Source organism: Colletotrichum costaricense (assembly GCF_030867565.1).
Source record: "Colletotrichum costaricense strain IMI 309622 chromosome Unknown Scaffold_27.1, whole genome shotgun sequence".
Lineage (NCBI taxonomy): Eukaryota > Fungi > Ascomycota > Sordariomycetes > Glomerellales > Glomerellaceae > Colletotrichum > Colletotrichum costaricense.
Genome location: NW_026848256.1, coordinates 149,936 through 174,605, shown reverse-complemented (window position 1 = coordinate 174,605; position 24,670 = coordinate 149,936). Strand labels below are relative to the sequence as shown.

Here is a 24,670-nt window from a genome sequence, read left to right as displayed (position 1 = left end):
TTTCGGCTTCGATTGCTAGATCAACTTCACTATGATGGGTAATATCTAATTGATCTCAACTCTTCAGGCTAGTGGTAGAAAATAGTTCGTCAATTAAATGTCGGAATTTGATATCCTTATGAAATTGCGGGTGAATGACAGAGAGACAGAGAGAGAAGAAGGTCAAAGTCCGAGGAAACCCCGCCAAGACGCGCCGAGATAGTGTCCGGGGATCTTCTAACCGACATCGCCTCCCTCATGACGCAACTGCCGTGGATGCAGTTAGGCTAGTGTTGTATTCCCATCCCCACATTCCTGTGATCGTCGCTTTCTTCAACGACTCTCCATTGTTAACATGAGGGCCAACTCACCATTCGGACATTTCGGGCAGACGGCAACGGCAGACGCGGGTGTTGCTGGCCCTTGGATATAGTTTATTTCTACGACTGACCATTCAGAGAGCCTCACGGTCTTGCGGGGTGGAGGGGCATGGCTTATTCCCGCCTTGTTCGCTGGGCTTTTTGCTGAATAATAAACACGACTTACTACTCACCTACTTGGACCACTGTGTACTGTGTCTAAGCGAGCGCCGAAGTCGGTTTGGTTCTGGGTGCTTCCTTTGGTTCTAGAACTTCGGAGCCGTTGCGGCAAGTTTGCTCGGTTGTTATGAGGTCAGAGATGTACACATGTATATGAGCTAGTGAGCCGAATAATCCCACGGCTCATTGAGCTTCGCACGACGATGGTGTGAGAACGTCATGGGTGGGTGGAATGGGCGGTTTGTGTAGGTATAGCAGGCCATCATGAGACCTCTTGGTACAATACCTGCGGTGTTGGGCAAAGTGTCTCGATATCACATGTGTAACATTGGTTGAATATTTCTTAGTCAACTATAGTCAACTATAGGCCACTTGCGACGTAACTTCGTTGAGCATATACATCTCCTGTCTTTCTGGAATCTCACAGCACGAGGAACCGCCCACCATGCTGTATGTGATTATAGCCATTCTCTCTAAATGAGAGAAAAGGATAAATGAAGACCACGATTCTGAAGGTCCGTTCCCTATCATAACCCCTCACGGAAGCGCATCGGCCGAGTAAAAAAAGCCCCCGTCCGATCATACGCTCGTCCATACCACAGTAGACAGACGGTATTGGACGAATAGACTTTTCTACAAGATTGAGCCCAAGCTTTCGTAGATGACCTACCATCCTTACCCTCCCTTCCTCCCCCAACGTCACAGCCGCGACGCGTTGTAGAGTTTGAGAGTTGCATACTTACCTTTACCTGGCGTTGGCAATTTAAGCATTTCGGGGCCTCGGGAGAAGGATCCCTTTTTGACTTTAGAGTCTGGAACATTGAGCAGGAAAGTCGTCCACCCCCCCGCCCAATGTGATGAGAACACACTCGCTATGGTGACATGCTGAGACTTGACTGTGGTAATGATAACCGGCAAAACCTGGAAGCCAAGCTCGTTATCGGGACCTATGGTTTTCGGCTTGTTGATGCCTTGCTGTTTTGCTTTGTTTTTTGAGCCATTTCCCATGTGCTTCCATTTGAGTGATGGGAAAATGTGTATGTGTTAGTGTGGAAGGGGGGGAGAGGAGAGGGGAAAGGAACACAAACCTTCTGGCCTTTACCATCCAGGTCATGTCCACGTCCGAAAGCGAGGTCGACGCCAGCCCGGTTTGACTCGATATATCAAAAGACAAAAGCTGCCACACCCACCCTCAGACCCTTTGGTCAACGATTCATCTTCACCTCGCATTCTGAACCCCCCTTAACCATCGATTTCTAATCGTTCGCGCTGACAATCGTACACTGGAAGCTGGAATCCGAAGTCGCTTAGATGGGCAAAATCACCTCGACGAGTAAAGAGGAGGTCTCGGTCGACACGATCGAGAAAGGCCCGCTGCCTTCCGCCTCGTCGCTGCCGGCGTCCCCATCATCGCCGCGGCTCGTGCTCGAGACCCCCGATGAAGTGGCCATGGCACACCCCGAGTGGCGCGCGGCGGAAAAGAGCCTGGTGCGGAAGCTGGATGTGACTCTTATGCCGGTAATTTGGACGCTGTACATGTTCAATTATCTCGACAGGAATAATCTCGCGTACGTTTATTTTCTCGTCTCCTTTCCTAAAGATTTTAGTTCCTTTGACATTAGGGTTTCTGGTCCGCTGTTCCGTAGCAGGAGGAGAGCTTTTCGCAATATGCTGACGTATGATGATCGATCCGCGGTATAGACAGGCCAAGTTAGACAAGTTTGAGGCGGATCTCGGGCTCGTGGGGGAGCAGTTCAACACCGCCGTGGCGATATTCAACGTCGGGTGAGTCTTTCCTTTGGGTCATTTGCCGAGACTCTCTCTCTCTCTCTCTCTCTCTCTCTCTCTCTCTCCGTGTGTTTAGGACTATCGCTGACCCCTTTTCTTCTTGGCGAATCAGGTACATGGTCGCCCAGTTGCCGTCCAACATGCTCATCACCCGCGTGCGTCCGAGCATATACCTCCCGTGCTGCGTGCTCCTGTGGTCCTGTGTATCGGCCTCGACGGCCGCGGCGAAGAATTTCTCAAGCCTTGTCGCTATCAGAGTGATACTGGGTATTGTTGAGGCGCCGTTCTTCCCAGGGGTAAGTGACGCAACTCGTGCTTCTTCTCGTGAACATTCCCTCTTTTCGAGAGGCAATCTAGCTTGTTTCTCTCCCTAAAGCGTAGAGAACCCTTGACCTCTGCTAAACCACAATTTCGTGATGGCCAGATCTTCTACGTCCTCTCCTGCTGGTACACCCAAAAAGAAATCGCCCTCCGCACAGCAATACTCTACTCGGGCATGCTCATCGCGACCGCCTTCTCGGGACTCATCTCCGCCGCCGTCTTTGCGCACCTCGACGGCGCGCGCGGGCTCGCGGGCTGGCAGTGGCTCTTCATCATCGAGGGCGCGGGGAGCTTCGCGTCCGCGTTCGCGGCGCTGGCTTTCCTGCCGGATTACGTCGGGTCCCGGACGGGTATGTGTTCGTGGCTCATGTCAGAGCGAGAGCTGCAGGTCGCGGCGCAGAGGATGGCGGCTGATCGGGTTTCGGTGCCCGAGGAGACGTCGAGTGTGTGGAGGGGTTTGGGGCTTGCTGTTAAGGATGCGAGGACGTGGGCTTTTGTGAGTTTCCCACTCTTACCCCCCCCCCCCCCCCCTTCCCTTCTCATTGATCCTGCCGCTGTTTTAGGAAGCGCAGCTTTCCCCCGCCCTTTGAGAAATGCATAGTAGAAGAGAGACAGGTTCTCGACTGACTTGGACGGCGCTCGCAGGTCTGCATGATGGCCTTCTACCTCTCCTCCCATGGCCTCAATAGCTTCTTCCCGACAATCGTCCAGGGCTTCCGTCTAGGCTCTAACACAACGACCCTGATGCTCACCGCGCCCCCCTACCTTCTCGCCGCGGCCGTCGCCCTCTGCGTCGCCGTCTCCTCGGACCGCCGCGCTGATCGGGGGCTCCACATCATCGGCCCCGTCTGCGTCGCCATGCTCGGCTTCGTCATCTCGGCGGCGACGACGAACCGGCCGGCGCGGTACTTTGCGAGTTTCCTGTACCTTCCGGGGGCATTTGCGTCGACGGGAGTGATTTTCAGTTGGGCGGCGAGCGTGGCGAGCGAGACGCCCGAGAAGAGGGCGACGGCGACGTCGATTGTGTGTTTGTTGGCGCAGGTTGGGAATATTTGGAGCCCGTATTTTTTTAGGCCGGCGGATAACCCGAGGTATCTGCTTGCTTTTTTGCTTATGATGATGTTTTCCGTCATGTGTATCGGGACGGTGTTTTGGATGAGGTGGTCGCTTGGGAGGGCGAATCGGAGGATGGTGGAGGAGGCTGAGGCTGAGGGGACGGGGAGGAGGGTGAGGTTGTATATACTCTGATTGAAGAGGACGGAAGAAAAGTAGAATGGTTGGCATTGAGTGTTCTGATCTTATGAGAGCGGACCATTACTTGATGTGTGACTTGAAGCTTGTAGAAAATGAAGGGTATTAGACTTGATGGTTAATATCTCAGCAAGGTCAACATCGTGGTCTTTAGTGGCCTCAAACTGGCTTCAGTAAAAGGTCACCGGCTCGCAGCAATGAAACTGAAGCAGTCTCCATCCTGCTGCAAGGCCATCTCATCTTGAATGCTTCGTGTGGCTTCTACTGCCTACAAGATCACTTGACGGTGAGGCGTCCGTCCCCACTTTGATAGCTTCATATAGAGTTTAAAAGAGTCCCAGCAAACGCGGTATGAGAAAGTCGTGACTTTGCCGCGAAGGTTGGTCTTTCTGTCCACAATGCTGACTTGACGTCTGTTGGCGACAGCGCAATGAGAACTCCAGAGTCTCGAACACGAGATGAGGGGTCAGAAGCCAAAGTTCTTGACCGCATCCTTGGCATGTATGTAACCAGACATGTTCGACCAGGCAGCTGCTGCCACGGTGAGACCACATGTCGAGGGCGAAGTCGAGGTAGCATTCCATAGAATCTCGCAAGTCTAAACACAAAAGACGAATGAGACAAAAAGGCGGGAAAAAGAAAAGACGACAAGTACACGAAACCCCCCGACCATGATGGCCCGCTGCGTGTTGTTCGCGTGGTTGCATGGCTACGTGCTTAAAATCATGTTTGTACTAAAGTCATTGGTTGAAAGAGGCAGACCGCCTTGAGTGAGCCGGGGTTTCCGAGCAGATGGGTGCTGTAAGGTCCTGCATCTGTCTTCTTTCAAAGTTCCAAACACGCGCCCCTCCAAGAGTCCAGACAGGAACAAAAAAGGGACGCGGGAAGGCGGGCTCGAGTCGGTGTAGACTGCAGGATCCTGGAGAGGTTGAAAGGGACTCTAATCGAGGGTTTCCGTTCCTGGTTGGCAAGGGAGGACCCGATAGCTTGCGATAGGCCGGCCGCCAATGCGCGTCCCCGTTTGACAGCCCCGTTCCGTTGGAAGAGGCAGGAAGAGTTGTTCAGTCGTTCTAGCCCAACCGGGGAGAGGTGAACTGGTACCTAGGTGGATGGTTGAATGCATTTGCATCTAAGCGATTTATGCAGGGAAACCCAGGGCTGTCTACGGTATGCAATGTCAGCAGTTTTAACTCACCCAGTGGGACGGTCACCTCTACATAGTACATAGCTGAAAGTGGGACTCCGAACCCGGCGGCGGGATGGGGAGGGCGCGAGAGAAAAGCAAGACGAGAAAGAGCCCACCAACTCTGATATTGCGTCAATTTTGGGGGAATGAAGCTTTAGAACAGTGTGCCGGGTAGCTGCAATGGCGATCCCTGGGTCAAAAGCGTCTTTCCGCAGCCCAATGCCGGCTCAATGGCACGGCGTAGAATTTTTCTAGTGCTGAAGTTGTGAACAGAGCATTTCCGTACATACCAAAGTATAAAGCACGGTGGGCGGTGATGTAATTGTCCAAGAGCACTTTACTGCGTACTTACTGATAGGACCAGTCCAATTCGGCTTCAGCAGGGCTGATAAGAAGCAGGGGCAAAATGATTAAAGGGCGGAATTGCTAAAAGGCTGGGCGAATTATGTAAAGCCCCGCGATAAGGAACGACATCGGCGGGCGGGCGGGCGCCCTTGTGCTGGGGCGGGGAGGTACCTTACCTACCTTACCTTACACTACGGTTTACCTGCCGGCTGTCAGTGCCCGCCCGGTGCTTTGGTGACAGCCCAAGCTTTGGTGCGGCGAGATTTTCCCCTGCAGGCATCCTCACAACGGGGGGCCCGTTGACCCCCCTTCACTGGTTGACTAGCTAATCAGCGACCGATCTTTCCCCAAAGGGTCCAATGACAAGCTCCCCGAAAAAAATTTGCCCAGCCCAAACCCAAGTACTGCTGCTGGCTGTGACCTGCCAGGTTGACCTTGACCTGACGTTGAATACCTGGGACTTGGACGGGGTGAGCGGTGGTGGAGGTGGAGGAAGAGGGGCCCCGTTTGCTGAGGTACCTACTGCGCTCCATCTGTGTGACTCCGTGTGCCGGCGCTCGTGCTTCCTATTTTTCTACCCGATCTCCTCCCACCGCTTCACTTCTCTTTCTTTCCTTTCCCTTTCCCTCCTCCAGATCCAAAAATCCTGCCGCATCGTGCAACACTCTCGTCACAGATTATATCCAGCCATCATCCCTCCACAACCTCGCCTCGAGCACTTCACTACCCTTCTTCTACTGATTGACCATTTGCAAGCTGCCCTTATGAACGGGCGTCCTTCAGTCTTCACCTCTCAGGTATGTAGATGATTTTCATTCATCTCTCTTATCCAGTCCTTTCCTTGGTGGTTCGTCTGAGCTCGCCCTCTTCGTGATACCTCTCGACCCCGCCGCCAAACTCTGTCTCAAGCTGGTGCCCATAGCCCAATTGAAGGCCCTTGGTGTCTAGTCGGCTTGCACTGAAGACGCATTGCTTCCTTTCAATCATTAATATTGCTAAATTTCGGTTGCTGACTCGCTATCTTCAGGATTATCTCTCAGGTTAGCATAATATCCTCGATTGACTCACCGCCCCTCCATAGTGGCACGCGAGACTGACCATGTTTCCCACCCCCCAACAGACCACTTGTGGAAGGCTGCCAGCCCCTAAAGTGTCTATCCAAACCACAAGGAACTTCTTCTACAACACCTTTACCTAAACCACAGCCAACATGTTCTCTCGATTGGCTTCCCTCACCAAGCCCGCGGCCAACGGTGCCGCCGGGTTGAGCTCCGGCCTCCGAGTTCAGACCCGATTCCTCTCCGGCCAGGCCGCTGGTAGCAAGGGCCGCAAGATGCCCTTCACCCAGACCCGTGCCACCAACCCCGTCGCCAACCTTGACGCCACCTTGACCATCCGAGTATGTCACCACCGAGAAATATCTACCTACTTCGCGATGATAGAAACAAGCTTGCTAACAATCCCTTCAGGATGGCCCTGTCTTCTCCGGCCGAGCCTTTGGAGCAAACTCCAACATCTCTGGCGAGGCCGTCTTTACTACCTCCCTGGTCGGATATCCCGAGTCCATGACCGACCCCTCCTACCGTGGCCAGATTCTGGTCTTCACCCAGCCCCTGATTGGCAACTACGGTGTGCCCTCCAACCAGCGTGATGAGTTCAACCTCCTCAAGTACTTCGAGTCCCCTCACATCCAGTGTGCCGGTGTCGTCGTCGCCGACGTTGCGACCGAGTACAGCCACTGGACCGCTGTTGAGAGCTTGGGCAACTGGTGCGCCCGTGAGGGTGTCCCGGCCATCTCTGGCGTCGACACTCGTGAGATCGTCACCTACCTCCGTGAGCAGGGTTCCTCCCTCGCTAGGATCACCATTGGTGACGAGTACGACGCCGACGAGGACGAGAGCTTCATCGACCCCGGTGCCATCAACTTGGTCAAGCGTGTCAGCACCAAGGCTCCCTTCGTTGTCGAGTCCCCTGGCGCCCGCTTCCACGTTGCCCTGATCGACTGCGGTGTCAAGGAGAACATCCTCCGCAGCTTGGTCAGCCGTGGCGCCTCCGTCACCGTCTTCCCCTACAACTACCCCATCCACAAGGTTGCTAGCAACTTCGACGGTGTCTTCATCTCCAACGGCCCTGGTGACCCGACTCACTGCCAGGAGACCATCTACAACCTTGGCCGCCTCATGGAGACCTCCCCCGTTCCCATCATGGGAATTTGCCTCGGCCACCAGCTTCTCGCCTTGGCCGTCGGTGCCCGCACCATCAAGCTCAAGTACGGCAACCGCGCCCACAACATCCCCGCCCTCGACTTGACCACCGGCCAGTGCCACATCACCAGCCAGAACCACGGTTACGCTGTTGACTCCTCCACCCTCCCCAGCGACTTCAAGGAGTACTTTGTCAACCTCAACGACGGCTCCAACGAGGGCATGATGCACAAGACCCGCCCCATCTTCTCCACCCAGTTCCACCCCGAGGCCAAGGGTGGCCCGATGGACAGCTCCTACCTATTTGACAAGTACCTCGAGAACGTTCAGATGTTCAAGGACAGCGAGAAGATCTTCAAGGACAACCGCCCCACTCAGCTCATGCTTGACATCCTCAGCAGGGAGCGTGTTGGTGTCGAGCCCACCACCCTCGCCGCGGCTGCTTAATTGAATCCGTGTTGTGTGATCAGAATAGGGGTTACTTGCGTCCTGGTGCAAAATGGGGTTTCTGGTTTTTTATCTTGTAGTTATGGGTATCGCGGCAGTTGATTTGGGGTCTATTTGGACCTTGGGCATACACATTCAGTGGGATTTGATGATTCCTTCTTCGTTTTTTTCACTACACAGTTCATAGCAGCTCTGAGAAAGCTACTTTCCAAATTGAAACCCAAAACGTTCATGATATGGAAACATCATTCTTCCCCCAGTTCCTTCTCATGTGACATGAGGCTAAAAAAGCAGCAGCTAACGACCAGTACTACCACAGTGGTAGGCGCCGCGTAAGAAGAAGATTGCCATTGCCAGAGGGAAAGAAGAGGTGCTGATCATGGCAGGCATAGCAATTGCACAGAACGGCAATGCAAGGGCGTTGACCAGTATCGTTGAGTTCTCGGACGCCCATCACTCACCGTACACACTTCATTTCCACATCACTCTAGCACATACTGCAAACGTATCGACAGCTATCTCGCCGCCTTTTCAGTCTTTCTCGACGCCTTATACCCTTTTCCGCATCCGTAATGACAACTTCAGAAGTCGAGATTCAACCAAAGGACAGCTCTTCAACATCGACCGGCATGGATGATCTCACCTACGATGACTGGGCGGACCTCATTTACGATAAATGGGAGGATCTTCACGCTGCCGACGCCTCGCAGCTGGGTCTGTTGTTCACGCCAGAAGAGTCGAAGGAAGTCGACGCCCTGCTAAAAGTCTGGATATACCCAGTCTATGGTCAGCAGGCGGACTTGTGCGCAGCTGACGCCTTGCATGAAGGGCAAAGACCAATTCAAACGCCTTTCAATAGCGAAGGCGTCTTTCCTCCTAAACCCTTCGTCCAGGCGCCTTTGTACTTTGAGAACTCGGCGCAGAGCTGCAATGTCACTGGGCTCAATTGGGGAGTATTCACCAAGTGGGTGGGCGCCTATCGAAACATCTCGCCATCGGAGTCGTCTTCTTTGCCAGTGTTTTACTTTCCTCCGCCGAGCTTCGAATCTGCCTCTCCACCACCGTCTTCGCGTATACATCTTGCATCGAGCGAATATACTGCAATCGAAGGACAGGCTTCCCACATCCCAACCTACATCGTCGGTATCGGCGGTGGCCCTTCGAGCGGCAAGTCAACACTAGCCTTACATCTTAGCTACGTGTTCAAAAAGCTTGGACAGAACAGCAGAGTCTTCACAATTTCGCAAGACGCCTATATCCTCCCTCCTGCAGATTGTCCGCAAATAACTCTGCGAAGTGGGAAGCGTGTTGTCCACACAAACTGCTTATTTTCAGTTGACTGGAAAGAGATGATCAAAGACGTCAATAAGTTGAGAGCAGGCAACTATAGTTCCCTGTCAGGTCGAACAAGGGAGACATATGCCACTGCAAAGGGTCGCCGTACTCGCATCCCGCACCTGAGAGCAGGGGATGTCACTGACCTTGTTCGTCTAAGGGAGGCCACTCTCTCCACTGCGGCCAAATCAGGTCGTCAGAGCTTCTGGCTAGCTCAATTTTGCTACAAAACACTCGCAGACTACCCGGACAACCAAGAGATCTCGACATCCTTGCCATCACAGCTGATCCTGATCGAAGGCCCTCTCATGAACGCTGTTTGCCTTACAGCCTTGCCGCCTCAACAGTCGGGATTTGGAATTTTCCGCAGCGATACGCAGCAGAAGGCCTAGGAAGCTTTACGAAATATAATTGACCTCAACTTGTGTCCCAACGTTTCAGAGCGAACTGCAAGAACTTGGGCATCAGATCGGCAGGAGCAGTACAGTTAGTACCAAGGTATGCCCATGCCTCGCTTTGTCGCAGAGGGCCTCACTGAGGAATACTTTGACGAAGTCGCCTGGTAAGAACACCGCCAATAGTGACGAAAGAAATGTGGATAGAATGGCTCATGATACGATAGGCCGGCCTACAAGGCGTACCACTCTCACCATGAGCCTGAAGATGATGGCTCCAGGCCCGCGACATACAAGGAGCTCTTGAGATGGGCTATGGACCAAATCTTCAGGGTGAATGGGGTTGTTGGACATCCATACCGGAATGGTCAAGGAGACCAGCAAAGCCAAGGACGAGAGCAAACTAATGAGCTACTCGAGGCAGGTGGGATATTGTCAGGGGGGATTGACTAGACGAGAGGGTGGAAGAGACAACTTGTCACCGAGGCTTGGTCACGGGGCCACTTCATATTGAGTTCTCGCAGTCAGTCAGGACCCTTCTTTTTGTAGGTGGCTTCTCTTTGGTATGGGGACACGGAGTACATTCCAACAGAGACGCAGCTTTTGAAGCATTATCAACCAAGGACTCTCCTTCTTTGCTTGATTCGTTGTCAACTACGCTCTTTTCCAGAATCGAAGCTGGAAGTATTGGGGCTCGACTCTACCGAAGAGTTGCTTCCATGGAGGGCCTCCATTCTGACTGCCGACGAGACGGGTGTCTGAAGAACGTATAAATCCTCTTCGTCGAGTGCAAAGATCGCCATGGATCGATCACGAGCATCAAAACAGGATGGACCTCGACGATGTTCAAGAAGCATCTTCAATTAGCTAGTGGTATCGCAACGTGGAGTCATGTGCCTGTCCCCACGTCTCTCTATGGTTTCGAACCGTCGGTTGGGGGAAAAGAAGAAGAAGAAGAAGAGAATAATACAGTCTAGACCTGATCTAGTTTTGTGTGTTTGATCCTTTCCGCACCCGCCCAACCGGCAGTCCGGGATGTTGTTGAGCATACAGCTAATGCTCCGTAAGTGACGCATTCCCTCGACGGGGTCCCTCGACGCTTTCCCTCCACAATGACCCATTTTCCTTCTAAGTTTTTGTATTGGATACTTGCCATGAAATTCCGGTTGGCTCTGAGAAGAGCAGGATAGGAGGAGTACCATTTCCGAGATCATCGTAAAGTTGGGGATGCTCGAAGTAATCGTCCCAGCGCCTCGGCAGCCTGCTGTCTCCAAACCTCTTCACGAATGTCGTTGAGCTCAGGATCATCCTCCACCACCAACACCCCTAGTCGCCTCTGCTACGCGGGTTTCCATGCTGGGGGTGGTGTCATCACCGTCGATGACCCAGAAGGCGAAGAATACCCAGGTCCGCCTGGAATGACCAGCGGGGGCGTCACAGGGCGAGTGCGCAGGGGACAAAAGCATAAATCATGGCCAGCGGCGTTGCGGCAATGCGGGAAATGGTCCGTAATCTGATTATGGGGATCGCTGGGATTATCGACACGCCACGGACAATTGCAGTAGTCTGTTTCCAAATGGTTGGGACATTCAGACTTGTGAAGTTGCCGTCGATTGGACTCGAGATTGCTAGGCAAACCCACTGGAGGCCTGGACGTGGTCGTGGAAGGCATTTGGAACGCAGCCATAGGCATGATGGAAGCCGAAGCAGCCAACCGATCACTCTGAGGAGATGATTTGGGCTCCTAGTACCGGCTGCCACGGTCGTCGGAACGGAAACGGCGGCCGCCGTCAGGACGAGAACCACCAAAGTTTCCACGGTCGCCCTGGCGATAAGGGCCGCTCTCATTGATTCCCGGCAGATACCTGTCGCTGACCATGCGGGGGCCGCGACGGCCGTTGCCACCATTGCGTCTACCACCACGGCCTGGAGGAGGTGGTCCCCTCGGCGGCGGCCCTCCGCCGGCCATTTGTCGACGACGCTCAGCCTCTCTGTGTGGGGGTCGGATGCCGACAAAGTTCTCATGGCCACGGTCAACAAACTTGTCGCCTTCTTCGAAGATGTAGCGGTTGATCTCCGTCTCCGGGCCCATGTCTCTATCAACATCTTTGGTGTAGTAAGAACGCATGTTTCGCAGTCGTCTGCTGACAAGATCATCTGAGACGGCCTGGAAGGATACCGGAGGGTGGGCTCGCGTGGTTTGTACAGGGCCTCCAGGAAAGTTTTCTATCAGTCGTGGAGGTCTAGGACCAGGACCACGCTGGGAGTCTCCTCTGGGGCCTAGGGGAGCTCCTTCAAATCCTCGACCGCCACGAGGACCGAGAGGAATGGCGTTGACGTCCTTAACAGCTGGGCCTGCAGGTGCACCCCTAGTTGGCTCGGCGGGTGTTACGCCATTACCAGAGACCAGGCGAGCGGTGACATATCCATCGTCTTCGATGTCGTAACGCACTGCGAATCGAGCGCTTCTGTTGGATTTTCCTTCAGCCTCCTCCTCATGAATCCAATCCCTCACTTTTTCTGGTGGCACAAAGTCCACCGACAGTGGCTTGCGGTTGCTTTCGTCAGGCCAGGTGACGTCATGCAACGCGTTACGGACACGCGAAGCCAAAGTCGTAGTTCTGAACACTGCAAATGCATGAGATTTGATGGAATCCAGGTATACGTCCTCGACATCGTCTAAGTTGGGTTCTGCGCCAGAAGGAGTTGATAGCTCAACAAGACGGTCATGAACTGTGGACTCCTTCAGTGGTCTCATCAAGTTCTTGATGTAGAGAGCCCTGGTAGCAGGGTGGATAGCTGGCTGCACCGTTCTTTCGTACTCCATGGCGTCATTGTTGTCTGCTGGTGCAATCTCGTGTCGCTCCTGGTCAGTGACCGGACCGTCCGTGGGGTGCTCTTGACCGTGAACTGAAGCCTGTCGATGGTCAGGATCGGCGGCAGAGACTGCGTCCACCTTTCCGTTAAGCTCATCCTGCATCTCCGTGTCTTCTTCGGCGTTTGCTTCTGTCGTCGGCAGGTCCTGTTCGAAAGTGTGGCTCTCCGCGAGCTCTTCAACGTCTTTCGAAGTGTCCTTTGCCTCCTTCGCAACATCCTCAAGAAGACCGCTACCTCCCTCCAGGCTCTCCTTCAAGACATCCTTCACACCTTCCTTGACTTGGTTTATGATACCAGCAACGCCAGTTGACTCTGAGCTTGGTGCCTCATCTGCTTTGTCTGCCTCGATACGGTCTTGGTCTGCCTTGATGCGCTTGTGAGTAATCGACTCTGACAATTCGGCAGGGCTCTGGGATCGGCGCTTTCGTTTCTGCGCATCTTGCGCTATCTCAGCGGGGGCAGGAGGCGTAGGGTTCGCGGCGGCGATTGATTCCGGAATGGTCGTCTCCGTATTTTGGGTTGAGGGTTCGGCTGCCGATTGCTCGGGCTTGGGTTCAGGGCTTGCCACAGCTGCTTGCGCAGTTGTAGTCTGGGTATCGGCAGCATCTTCGGTGGTGGTATCGATGGGGGTAGGTTCGGTAGGCGCCTCCGCAGATTCGGCGGGTTGGGGCTCAGGCTCTGTTGAAGCCTCCTCTTCTTCTTCTTGTGCCTCTTCCTGCACCTCTTCCTCTACTGCCTCGTCGCTAGTGGTCAGTCGCTCGACGAGCTCCTGTTTGAGACCGGCAGTGGCGAGTCCTCGGCGTTTCAACTCCGCCTTGAGTTGAACGACGGTTTGCTTGCTCCAATTCATGATGAATAACTGCTGGTTTGGCGCAAAAGCTAGCGCATAGCTAGACTACTTGTAGAAATGTTTTCGTAGCAGGCGCGTGTTCTGGAGGAAGCGCACAGCGTTGGTAAGATGATTTTCGTATGATGGAATAATGCGATGTTGGCCTATTCGGGTTGTAGTTGGAGGACGTGAATGAGCCTAGGTGAAGGCACTTGAGTGCTCTGAGGCGCGTCGTCGCGACCTGAAAAATTGCCCCGTCATGCAAACCAGAGCCTCTCCACTGTAAGCAGGCACGCTAATAAAGCAGGGAAGTCACTAGTGCAGGGGTTCCTTCCCACCTTTAGTGATCGATCTCGTCTGGGTAAGATGTCATTTCTGCCAGCAGACCCACAAGTTTTCGCTAGGCCGGTTATCTGCCGGGAGATCAGTCACGTGGTCTACAACCAAAAAAATATTGGACGACACAAGAGTAAAGAAGAAGCACGGGCCTTTACACTTACACCTTGTCAGGCAAGTGCTGCCTGCCGTGCCTTACCTTACCTTGAGAGCGCCTGCAGCAAGCGCGGCTTTTGTCTCAATTGCCATTGTCTCACCGCGTCGCCATCGACTTTAAACAGAGGACATCAACGGCTTTTTGTTTGGACGCCGCATCCGTCGCAAACAATACAATAGTTAGGACCTTGCTGCTTTCCTCGAAACTCACGGTCAATGCGACTTGAGGGGCGGCAATCTCCTTGCTTCCTGCGTATTCGCCGAGTCACTGCAAGTAGGTAGTCAAAATAGAAGTCTCCAGATGAGGACACAATGAGAATTGACTTGACAAAGAGATGTATAGTTGTAGCTGCCATTCTCACACAGCACCTTCGTGAGATGACAAAAAGCGCGCAACTCTCGCAGCGCCACCATTCGTTGAACTTTATCCAACTTTGACTCCCACCGCAAAATTGGCAAAGTGTCATTTGAATCGCACTACTAAGAATCGCGCGCAACCAATGTCATTACAATTCTATTTTGACATGAACCGACAATCATCGGAATCTGTGGGGAGTGCCTCACCGGCGCGCACGCCGCAAATCAGTAGACCACTCGCTCACAGTCGTCTTAGCGCCACACCGCTCACCGAAACTCCACCGACGAGCACGAGTGCTGGCAGAGACGGCACACCGGGATCAGACAAAATCTTGTCCGGTCGTGTCAAAAAGACACCGCGCAAAGTTTCTAAGAGAAAAGAAGATGTCTTGAGCGAAAAGGAAAAGGACGAGGAGAGGCGGCAGCTGGACGAGATGGACGAGGAAAGGAAACTATTCCCAGGCAGCGACGACTGGACAGACGAAGAGAACAGACTCTTCCAAATTCTGTACATGAGGCAGTACAGTCCTCTACTACCATCGCATTGGGATATGGACTTCCGAGGGATCCCCATCCCGGATGTTCTCTTCGCAAGCTCTGATGCCCACCCGCCCGTCATCAACTCGAGAAGTGGAAATGACTTCAAGGGTGAGAATCCAAAATCGAGAGAACTTAGAAAAGGTTGACGGCTAACAGTCTGAAGCTACCAGAGCACTCGCTCGGCTCATTGAGCTGACGGCGCATGTGCGAGCCTTGTGCCAGACACGCCAAAGACACAGAGCACGCGCCCACATTGAGAAGGAACTTCACGAATATGCGAAATGGGCTGAACAAGACGGGGGATACAACAGTCTCGAGTATCTGCCGAATCTCATCATTGACATGGTGGACACGAAAGTGTCGCCTCAAGCTATTGAGGAGCACATGCAGTTACGTCTCAAGGCGGCTGCTGCTACCCATCGCGCTCATTGGAGGAATGGTCTAGCGAATCCTGACTATCGCGAAGACGAGGATGAAGATGCCGAAATCGAGGACAATAGAGTTGTTCTTGTGCCCGACAAGTATCAGACGCCGTCGCCAAAGAAACCTCGCACATTGCGCCGCTCGACATCTCCTAGCAACGGAACCAAACACGACGATAACCAGAAAGATAAGATACCGGGCTGGAACCTCTCCAGTCCGGCAAGTCAGTCTCCGCATGGGCAGGAAGAACAGTACACCCGCCGGCCGCCCGTGATATATGGACTTTTCATCGTCAACACATCCGTCATGGTACTTACCATTGACTCCGCCAAAGAAGGAGACGAGGCCTATGTCAGTTACCAGGTCGAGGTTGGTCTCAGCAAAAACTACCAGGCAGTTTGGAATGCCATTACCATCGCCATTGTGGTATGCCTTGCGAGAGACGCAATGATGGAAATGAAGGTTGACTTCAACACTTCACTCAACGACGGGGACAGCGACCCCGACGCTTGATACGATGGAACGAAGGAATGAGGCTAGCATGCGGTTGCCAGCCGGCCTCGGGCTTTTTCTTTGTGACTCGTACGACGGGGACTTCTTTGAATGCGTATACCCCTTTCATGATTACGGGCGGACTAGATGCAGATACCCATTTACCTAGTTGATAATGACACAAACTTTGCCAAGCTATCACGCTACCTTAGTACTTGAGACCCTCTCGAAGCACAATGAGTCACCTGACGCGCTTTACCATTGTTTCTATTTTCAAGTAGATATTCCGCGGGCTCGGCCAAGGAGATAGCAGGCATGATATGATGAATGAAAGGCCAGAGATGACATTTTAGAATTAGGCGATTGGCTGATAATTGTCGGGAGATGGATGCGAGCCTCGGCAAGCTACTCGACATTTTTTCTGGGCACTGTGGAGGAGAAAAAGAGGTGCCCCAACCCACGATATTTTCAATAAGCCCTGTTTTTTTTTTATCACCGAACAAGACCGCGCTTCTCACCTCGGATCCGGCATTTTGACTTCACCTTAGTTGCTGATGCCCGCTTCGAACGTCTCACCAGTTACACGAAACCTCCGCAAATAGACAATTTGACAAACGACAGAAAATAAAACCGCAGCAAGCTCGGCGTTAAATTGCATCTCGGAGCCGTGAGACGTTGAGGAGGTTCGGTCACCGAGGGCGGAGGGGTCGTCGATTGGGGAAACGCATCCATGGGATCTCGGACCTTGGAAGGAGGTGGAAGCTCAAGCCACCACATGGCACACACAACATCAAATCACACTGCCGTTGCGGGTTGCATTGTTATCATTGATCATCCGGTCTGATCAATGGCCCTTGCTCCTATCACCGAGGGGAGGTCCCTGCCAGACCTCGGGATTACGTATCTTCTCTCACAGGAAGGAAAGGAAGAAAAAACAAAAAGGCGTTTTTCGGGGGGTGGAAATTGGGGGAACTGGCATGACCCCCGATTGCCTCATTCGTCACCGCCTTTAAAGGACCCTGTCAGCTTATTCATGTCGATTATCACTGGACGGGAAGGAAGAGGGCTCGCCAGTTACTCGGACCCGGACTCCGGTTCTTGGTCCACCCGCTGCAAGTTTGATGGACCATGGTTCTTGCCTTCTGGGACTTTCTGGAGCCAGGTACGTCTTCTTTTTTGTCATCTTTTTTCTTTCCGTCTACTTCTTTCGGTACCGAGGCGCTAATGGAGGAAAAAGTCCTACAGCCGACTTTACGAGAGAAGGAAGGGGCACGTGTGACTATTATACCGTGTGGTGGAATGACAGGTCAAGAGCCCAAGTTGAACGAAATCCTCGGGATCTTCGATTTGCCCTTTGTCACAATCGGGGAAACTGGAATCTCGCATCTTCCTCTGCCTGCTTCGGTGTCTCAACTTTTGCCTGCGCTAGTCGTGGCGGAAAGGTGTAAGTCGCATCCCCGGGAGACCTTGCTTCGACAAGACTTGCCAGGGCTTACAGCATCTCACCTGTATTCCTACGTCCGCTCAGCGTCGGAGAGCCGACGTCGTCGGGTGTGTTGCATTGCATCTTTGGGGGGCGGATGGCTTACACTACCTACTCGGACAGCCCTGTTTCGATTCCAGAGCACTGGGGGACACATGCCTTACTGCGCACCCGCGGACACAAGAACACATGGGCGAAGTGTCTTCTGGCAATTGGAACCGGAGACCGAGCTGGCGGGCAGGAGATGGCCCCTGGGGCCCTGGGCTGCTGGGGTCGTCGCCTTGGGTTAGGTTGGCCCCCCATTAGAGGTGCTGCATCTCGCTTCGGCCGGCGGAAGAGTGCCGGTGATGTGAGAGATGATGCAGCTGTAGGATGCTGGGACCTGGGTCGACACACCCTCACGAGGTCTCTAGGCACATCTATTTGTACGCCGCACAATGGTGCCTTTTCAGCTGCCATACCGCCTATTCGAATAGGAATAGGTAAGGGAGGGAGGATGATAGATACCCTTTCTTCTTACACGAGCAAAGCTAACGCCTCATACATAGTAGAGGGATGTCAGCACACTGCAGTATCAGTCGGTGAAGCATGTCCTGAAATACGACAGGAAGATGACCTGATGGGACTACCTGACTGGTGCTACGTTCACAAACACGCGCGTGTCAGTCGAAGCCAATGCTGCGCTAGGCAGGGCCGTCACACTCGGCTTTAAGGTTACCGCAACAAATTCTTCGTCAATTCCGTTCTGGTCGCGGGGTGGACAGCGAAGGGCCCCCCCTTCAAGGGTTTGGCGCAGCATTGACATGGAGACGGCGTATGTTCGCCAGACGTGCCGATTGATCCATTCCAGAGTCAAGCAAATCAGAGGAGGTGTCCACCGTCTACTAGATGGAGTCGCAGCGAACCGGCGTCTTCCCCCCCCAGTACCCAGTTGCTAGCATCCAGCAGCCAGCACGAGCAGGGAAGTCTGGGCGACGCCAGCCCGGGAAAGGCTAATTACGCCGTATTGTTCGGGACTAGACCTGGAGTCTGGGTACTTATCGTCTCATACGGCCCCTGCCTGTCGCTATCGTGATCCAGATGTTTGGTGACTGGTTTGGGGGGATCTTGGTTGTGGTGTCTTGGTCACGATCTGCTTTCGTCAAAGGATTTGAAAGAGAGAGTGAGATATGGCCAGATGTCGGAACAAGATTCATGGATAAAGAGACACTCAACCTCGTGGCGCCCGGCAAGATGACGAAACAGCCGAAGCACTATTTTCCTGACATACGCGGAAACCGTAAAAAGTTGATAAGTGCACAGATTGGGTCCGATCCTTGGATCACGGAAGGAAAGAAGTGAAAAAAATAAATGAAAAAAAAAAAAGTCTCTTGGACCCAAGTGCCATCAATGCCGCGATGTTGGACGCAGCTAGGTGGATTTTTGGACCGGCGGGTGGATTAGAAGACATTGAAGCCCCCTGTCACCCTTGTCGTTGTGCCTTAGCGACATTCCTCATCACGGCCAATCAACGACCACCTGTTGTAATCCGTGACCTCTCAGCTCAGATCACCCACGGTGACCCAGCACCTAGGCTCCGATTTTCCCCCATTTGTCGTCCGTCACTCGTCATTGGGAAGCGAGAGAGGAGAGAGCCCAGACGCGGACGCAGCAGTTTAGTCGCAGGCAGGAGCCGTAGCGTGGGCTGTCCAGTCTGTTCTCGTGATTTTCTGCCACCACCTCACGCACTTCCAGCGCCGCGGTTCCTCCTCGTCCCTCACATCATCGCCGCCCTACACAAGTACTGGCACACACCTCACATACAAGTGGCCTCGACTACTCTCACACTAGACCAACACCCGCCCCTGTCCAAGATCAACATACGTTCACTACGTTTCCAGCCTGGCTTCCACCGTTCCAGAATTCTGGCCTGCTTCAAGACTTCACAAGCAACCTCCCACCCCCCTTTCCCACCTAACTGTTCCCCCCCAAGAGCCCACCAAACACCTGCCGATACCTCTCAGGCTCTCTCACCGCCCGGTGAACCCTCTAGAGGAACTCGCTACCCTTCACGTCGACGAGGGGCTCTTACATGTCTGCCAACGCCAGCAACGCCGGTTGTTTTCTCCTCAGCATGCACTCGAAATCACCATCATTACCCTCTTAGGCTCCCGTGCGCTCTCTCTCAACTCTTCTGCAACACTCTCACACCCCCCTCTTCCTGGTAGAGCAGAAGAAACCGAATCCGGGGCTGTAGAAGAAACCGACCCCTGGCGTACAGTAGGCCCCTCAGCCTCTCACACCACACTGTGTACCCCGTAAAGAGGCATCAGCACCTAGAGACCTTTCTGTTGCCCTTGATCAACGGTGGCGACCCTCTGGTGCTTGTTTCCTTCCCCCGGCCTCCGATTCCGCCTTCTTGCTCCGTCATCCGGTCTTCCACAGCCACTTCCTGACGTTGTCGTCTACTCGAGGACGGGCCAATTCCATTCCCTGACCCTCTCCTCCTCCGGACTGCCGACCGTCGAACCACCTTTTGCACCGTGGTGGGGTTGTCTAAGTTTGACTCGGGCCCTACTTCTCTCCTACTTCTTTATACGCCATCCTACGACCGTCTCGCCGCTAGTTATCTCCCTCCTCCGAAGCCGTTTCCTTTCTCCGGGCCAAGCATTTATCTCTGCCTAGCGAAGTCATCAAATCAACGTACTCGATACCCCCTTTCCTACTCGTCAAGGTCCTCTTACACTTCGCCTCGACTAGTACGGTACACACGTCTTCTGCTGCTTTCAACACCACCTACGGCTAGTACATCCCACCTCGACCGAAACCACGCTCTCCACGAATGGCTATGGCCGATGGCATGTCGTCGGCGGCACAGGGGACGGCGAAACAGCCGCCCTCGACCATCCGAACCGCTCTCCCATCACGACGCATGTCCCCCAAGGCCCGCGAAGGAGGGCAGTACGCTGCCATGGAGCAGGCGAGAGGCCACAGTCCAGTAGGCCGAGGCGAGAGCCTTGAGGGACCGGCGACCTTGCGGCCAAATTCCCGACGTAGTCCGTCGAGCGACGCCATGTCGAGGTCACAGGCCAGGAGTCCGGTCTCAGTATCCAGTGATGGCTCCCCGAAGGACGTGAGATCAGAACCAAGACCTAGCCCGGCACCGTCAACGGCAACAACGTCTTCTTCAGGTCAGACGGGTCAAGTCTGCAGGTAAGAGGGCGACGGGCTTCTTTCCAACCCCCTGTGGACCGCTTGCTGACCAGCTACAGTAATTGTGGTACAACACGAACACCGTTATGGAGGAGATCTCCCCAAGGAACGACGATATGCAACGCTTGCGGCCTGTATCAGAAGGCGAGAAACGCATCACGCCCAACTAACCTCAAGAAACCCCCGCATCTTGTTGCAGCGGCACCTAGGACGGCTCCCCCAAAGATTGCGCCAGCACCAGGTCCAGGTCCAAAATATCTCAGTGCTCCCGCTCCCACGTATGTGACGGAGGAACAGGCGCCATCAGGCACCTGTCCAGGGGGTGGAAAGTGCAACGGTACCGGTGGTGCGGAAGGCTGCAGTGGTTGTCCTGCGTACAACAACCGAGTATCGAAATCCGCCCATCTGAACGTTCAGGGGCAAGGTGGTTGCGGTGGTGGTGGTGGTGGCGGCGGCGGTTCGTCTAGCCAATCTCAGGGCGAACCCATGGCCGTCGACGACCCCGTCGCTCCTGTCGATATCGCCGCTCTGCAAATACAGCAAGCACAAAACCCAAATCATACCGTTGTGATCGCCTGCCAAAATTGCGGCACTACCATCACCCCGCTATGGAGACGAGACGAAAGTGGCCACACGATCTGCAATGCTTGCGGTACGTGCCGTCTTTTTTCTGGGGAAATCTTTAACATGCTGACATAAACAGGTCTTTACTACAAACTTCACGGAGTTCACCGGCCTGTGACTATGAAGAAGTCGATCATCAAGAGACGGAAACGAGTGATACCATCTTCGTTTGGCGGCGAGTGGACGGAAGAGATGCTTGAGGGTTCAGAGACGCAGAGCGTAGCACCAGAGGGAAGTCCGGAAAGGGGCACGATGAACGAGGACGGATCCATCAATTTGGGCTTTCGACGTCGGGGAGAGAATCCTGCCACCATGCTTCCAGATCCACTTATGCGTCCGAATCGACAAGGCTCGCCGCTGCCTTCGCATGACTTGGCTGCGTATCAATCTTCGGGTTCCCGAACTTCAAACCCCTATCCGGGATCGCTGAACGACGATAACCGCCTTGCTCCGATCACATCGCTCGCCGCCATGGGGGAACGCCAACCCTCTCTGTCACCTGGTTCTTTCTTGTCTCCATCGAGGAAACGATCACTTTCTGCGGAAGGAAATCCGTCTAGCGATGGCGGACCAGACACGTCCAAGCGATTATCGTCCATCAAGTCAATCCTCAACCCGACAACGGCAGATGACAGCCCGGCCTACCACTCGGGTAGCGATGACGCCGCGGAACATTACGCCCGATCTGCTATGTCGCCGGCCGCCTCCGCACCGAGTCCAGGTTCCTATTCGAATGCTCACATGACGCCTCTTCCATCACCTGGACCGAGCAGTCAGACGAGCAATCCGGGATTCAGGCCAGAAAACGAAAGAGTCAAGGCAGAGAAGAGGGCAGCATTGATTCGGGAAGCTGAACGGATGAGGGAGATGTTGGCCGCGAAGGAGAAGGAGCTAGCGGACATGGGAAACTAATGAAAGTTCCATCACGATACAAACGAACCACGGGATCATCGGACAACTGATTTTTTTGGGACAATATGGGCACACACACACACATCATGGCTTGGAGTTCCTTTTTGTGCGAAGCGGTCGGCTGGGGCCGTCTATTCCATCACCAAACAGGTTGAAGCTATCCTTCTTCCATTTACGGTTTCACCAGGGGCGAACGAGAAAAACAAAAACGGACGGGGTCTGGCCTTACACAAAATGGGAGAGGATGATTGTTTTTGGGACGCATTTTGGCGGCCACTCAACAAAAAATGGCATCTTTCTTTACAGGGTGTTTTTCTCCGACTCACGAAGAGGGCGTTTTCTTCTGTTTACAACAAACCGAATGGAATTACAAAATGGAATTCGCGCGCGGAAAGGGAGGGAGATGGGAGGTTTTCCCAAGGGCGGACCAGGAGTTTTTTCTTTCCGTTATCGTTCAGGGTGGATGGGATATCGAACGGTGTTTATTGACAGATTACCCGACCATCTGTAAAGTGGTTATCGGGCGAGTGGAATCGGAGAGGTGAGAGGCATTCGGGAAGAACCAAGCAAGATATTTTCGTGTTCTATGGACGGTATGAAGAGGGTCAAAAACTGGCATGGCACAAGGCGTCTTTGGATGCTGTAGGGTGTATGTAGTAGCCCTTCTTTCCCAATCGGAAGTCTGCGCGTCGAAATATCAAAAGCTGAAGCAATGGACTTTGCTCGCATGGTTTATTTATCTACCTAAAGCACAATGGGATTGTCCCCCTTTTCACTAGAAGTCTACCTTTCGGTCACCGTGAACTGTAAGTGACCAACGTTTCGCTCAAACCTTGAACCACCAAGGCAATGGTGTAGCACCCGCAGTTACATCACGGAGGCTGGAATCGTCGCGGACATCATGCAAATATGAGGTAGTATGAGTAAGGCTTCTGAAGGGCAAAAATCAGGTCTGTTACGACTAGCCATTGCGGATCCCAAACAATACCCTACTTTTCCAGGCCTCCCTTTCTCCTTTACACCATCTAAGTGAAAAGTCATACAAAGTGCCACTAGACCTGGCACAGTCTTCCGTCGTACAAGTCGAAATGCAATGAAGCATATGCTCTTTCCCTACACAACACACACACACACACACACAAACACACACACAACCTTCGTGCCTTACAGTGGTGAATACACACAATATACAGCCTGCTCGGTGGGGCCAAACATCATAAGGGAGCTTCGCGTCGAAATTTCCCACGCTGTCGTTCCTATCTGGTCGCTTCTCTTCTCGTTCTTTTTGTTCCCCATTGTCATGGATGAAGCTGAGGAATTGGTTGTCGTGATCGTTTTACGCGATGTCGAGTTCCCCGTCTCTTTTCAGTATCTTAAGTTTCGAAAGAAAAAAAGCCTCAGCAAATCCGGTTCATTGTCTTGTTTCGCGAATTGTAAAATAGGGGAAAAGAATCCGTGCCTTTACCTCTCTTCCAACGGTTTCAATGTTGGTAGAGTGCAAAAGGCATCCGAGATGAAATTTGGTTTCTTTGTGTGGTTGAAAAGGGGCTGCTAGCTTACACCTGCTCTGCACCCCAGCCGCCGTCGGCCTCGCGCATGTTGGCTGGCGGCTCGATCTGGGGAACAAACTCGAGGACGACGTAGGCGACGCCAATAAGGCCGACAATAGAGCCGGCAATGATCTTGAAGACACCGTCGGAGAGAAGGATGGAGCCGATGAAAATGTAGACTGCGAGGAAGGAGCCGCATTAGAACCAGTGTGCATCGACTACGAGAATATTCGGAGGGGGGCTTTGAAACTTACAGACACCGCGGCCAACGAAAGAGAAGAGGAATGAAGCGTAACGGGAGACTTGGGGAGGGATTTGGAACTCTGATACTTTGTTAGAGGAGCTTCAGAGATTGAGGATTCATTATCAAATACCGAGCAGAGCAGTGCCTAATCAAATCGCATTAGCCATGTCACTACCAAGAATGCATCTTATGCAAGCTTCAGGAGGGGGTGAATGCTTACAGAGACCGAAGATGATCACGTAGGCGCCAACAATGATACCCTGGCTACACAGGCAGAGTTGTCAGTATAGAGTCATCAAATCGCTATGCCACCACATGTCTCCTTCGTCACGATGAAGGGGTTTGGCTGTCGCACGAGGAATCCGTGCGCGCGCGCAAGTAGAGGTCGTAGACACGGGAGGTCCGTCGGGGGGGTCGGATAAGACGTACAAGTTGAAGTTGAAGAATTGGGCAATGCCGCCCAGGACCATGATGGTCGCGGTGGCCAAGTTGACGATGCGGCTGATGCGAGTGACGCCTGGTTAGCTTTTTGCGCATGCGCAGGATAGCTACTGGGTAGCTACCGCATCGCAAAGACTAGGGACCACATACAAGGCGTCAGAAAGCTCCATTTTGGCGAGTTGTAGATTGCGTTACTGTCGGGGATGGACGGAGATTCGATGGCGGAGGGCAAGCGAGGTGGATGAGAGAAGAAGAAGAAGAAGGGAAGCTGGCGTGGATGAATTGGCCAGGCAGCTAGATATCGCGGGTTTGGAAGAAGGATGTGTTGTGATGTGGGTGTGGGTGTGAAGAAGAAGAAGCAAGGTGGGTGCAAGGTGTGACGTCCGGACAAGAGGCTGACGAGTCAAGTTCCGTAACTCTTTGG

At 53.4% G+C, this 24,670-nt stretch overlaps 10 protein-coding genes across 10 annotated transcripts; 8 read left to right on the top strand and 2 right to left on the bottom strand.

The window, feature by feature from the left end:
- Positions 1–1,829: 1,829 nt before the first annotated feature.
- On the top strand, positions 1,830–3,875 carry CCOS01_16045 (major facilitator superfamily transporter; the record flags this gene model as incomplete). The annotated part of the gene is made up of 5 exons (XM_060464183.1): positions 1,830–2,086; positions 2,220–2,303; positions 2,419–2,602; positions 2,731–3,123; positions 3,273–3,875. 5 exons carry the CDS (start codon positions 1,830–1,832, stop codon positions 3,873–3,875), a joined length of 1,521 nt encoding a protein of 506 aa, XP_060305238.1.
- A 2,744-nt stretch (positions 3,876–6,619) lies between these two features.
- CCOS01_16044 (carbamoyl-phosphate synthase) lies at positions 6,620–8,060 on the top strand (the record flags this gene model as incomplete). Its single annotated transcript, XM_060464182.1, has 2 exons — positions 6,620–6,808; positions 6,879–8,060. The coding sequence occupies 2 exons, from the start codon at positions 6,620–6,622 to the stop codon at positions 8,058–8,060; spliced, it is 1,371 nt and encodes a 456-aa protein (XP_060305237.1).
- A 52-nt stretch (positions 8,061–8,112) lies between these two features.
- Positions 8,113–8,247, top strand: CCOS01_16043 (uncharacterized protein; the record flags this gene model as incomplete). The annotated part of the gene is made up of 1 exon (XM_060464181.1): positions 8,113–8,247. The coding sequence occupies one exon, from the start codon at positions 8,113–8,115 to the stop codon at positions 8,245–8,247; it is 135 nt and encodes a 44-aa protein (XP_060305236.1).
- Positions 8,248–8,632: 385 nt separating this feature from the next.
- CCOS01_16042 (uncharacterized protein) lies at positions 8,633–9,787 on the top strand (the record flags this gene model as incomplete). The annotated part of the gene is made up of 1 exon (XM_060464180.1): positions 8,633–9,787. One exon carries the CDS (start codon positions 8,633–8,635, stop codon positions 9,785–9,787), a length of 1,155 nt encoding a protein of 384 aa, XP_060305235.1.
- A 114-nt stretch (positions 9,788–9,901) lies between these two features.
- Positions 9,902–10,243, top strand: CCOS01_16041 (uncharacterized protein; the record flags this gene model as incomplete). Its single annotated transcript, XM_060464179.1, has 2 exons — positions 9,902–9,957; positions 10,018–10,243. 2 exons carry the CDS (start codon positions 9,902–9,904, stop codon positions 10,241–10,243), a joined length of 282 nt encoding a protein of 93 aa, XP_060305234.1.
- Positions 10,244–11,534: 1,291 nt separating this feature from the next.
- Positions 11,535–13,517, bottom strand: CCOS01_16040 (SAP domain-containing protein; the record flags this gene model as incomplete). Its single annotated transcript, XM_060464178.1, has 1 exon — positions 11,535–13,517. One exon carries the CDS (start codon positions 13,515–13,517, stop codon positions 11,535–11,537), a length of 1,983 nt encoding a protein of 660 aa, XP_060305233.1.
- A 971-nt stretch (positions 13,518–14,488) lies between these two features.
- Positions 14,489–15,821, top strand: CCOS01_16039 (uncharacterized protein; the record flags this gene model as incomplete). Its single annotated transcript, XM_060464177.1, has 2 exons — positions 14,489–14,993; positions 15,049–15,821. The coding sequence occupies 2 exons, from the start codon at positions 14,489–14,491 to the stop codon at positions 15,819–15,821; spliced, it is 1,278 nt and encodes a 425-aa protein (XP_060305232.1).
- A 1,100-nt stretch (positions 15,822–16,921) lies between these two features.
- Positions 16,922–17,995, top strand: CCOS01_16038 (uncharacterized protein; the record flags this gene model as incomplete). The annotated part of the gene is made up of 3 exons (XM_060464176.1): positions 16,922–17,244; positions 17,407–17,765; positions 17,832–17,995. 3 exons carry the CDS (start codon positions 16,922–16,924, stop codon positions 17,993–17,995), a joined length of 846 nt encoding a protein of 281 aa, XP_060305231.1.
- Positions 17,996–20,104: 2,109 nt separating this feature from the next.
- CCOS01_16037 (GATA zinc finger) lies at positions 20,105–22,011 on the top strand (the record flags this gene model as incomplete). The annotated part of the gene is made up of 3 exons (XM_060464175.1): positions 20,105–20,475; positions 20,535–21,127; positions 21,179–22,011. 3 exons carry the CDS (start codon positions 20,105–20,107, stop codon positions 22,009–22,011), a joined length of 1,797 nt encoding a protein of 598 aa, XP_060305230.1.
- A 1,556-nt stretch (positions 22,012–23,567) lies between these two features.
- On the bottom strand, positions 23,568–24,416 carry CCOS01_16036 (COPI associated protein; the record flags this gene model as incomplete). Its single annotated transcript, XM_060464174.1, has 6 exons — positions 23,568–23,740; positions 23,816–23,884; positions 23,936–23,950; positions 24,026–24,069; positions 24,235–24,306; positions 24,397–24,416. The coding sequence occupies 6 exons, from the start codon at positions 24,414–24,416 to the stop codon at positions 23,568–23,570; spliced, it is 393 nt and encodes a 130-aa protein (XP_060305229.1).
- Between the last annotated feature and the right edge of the window lie 254 nt (positions 24,417–24,670).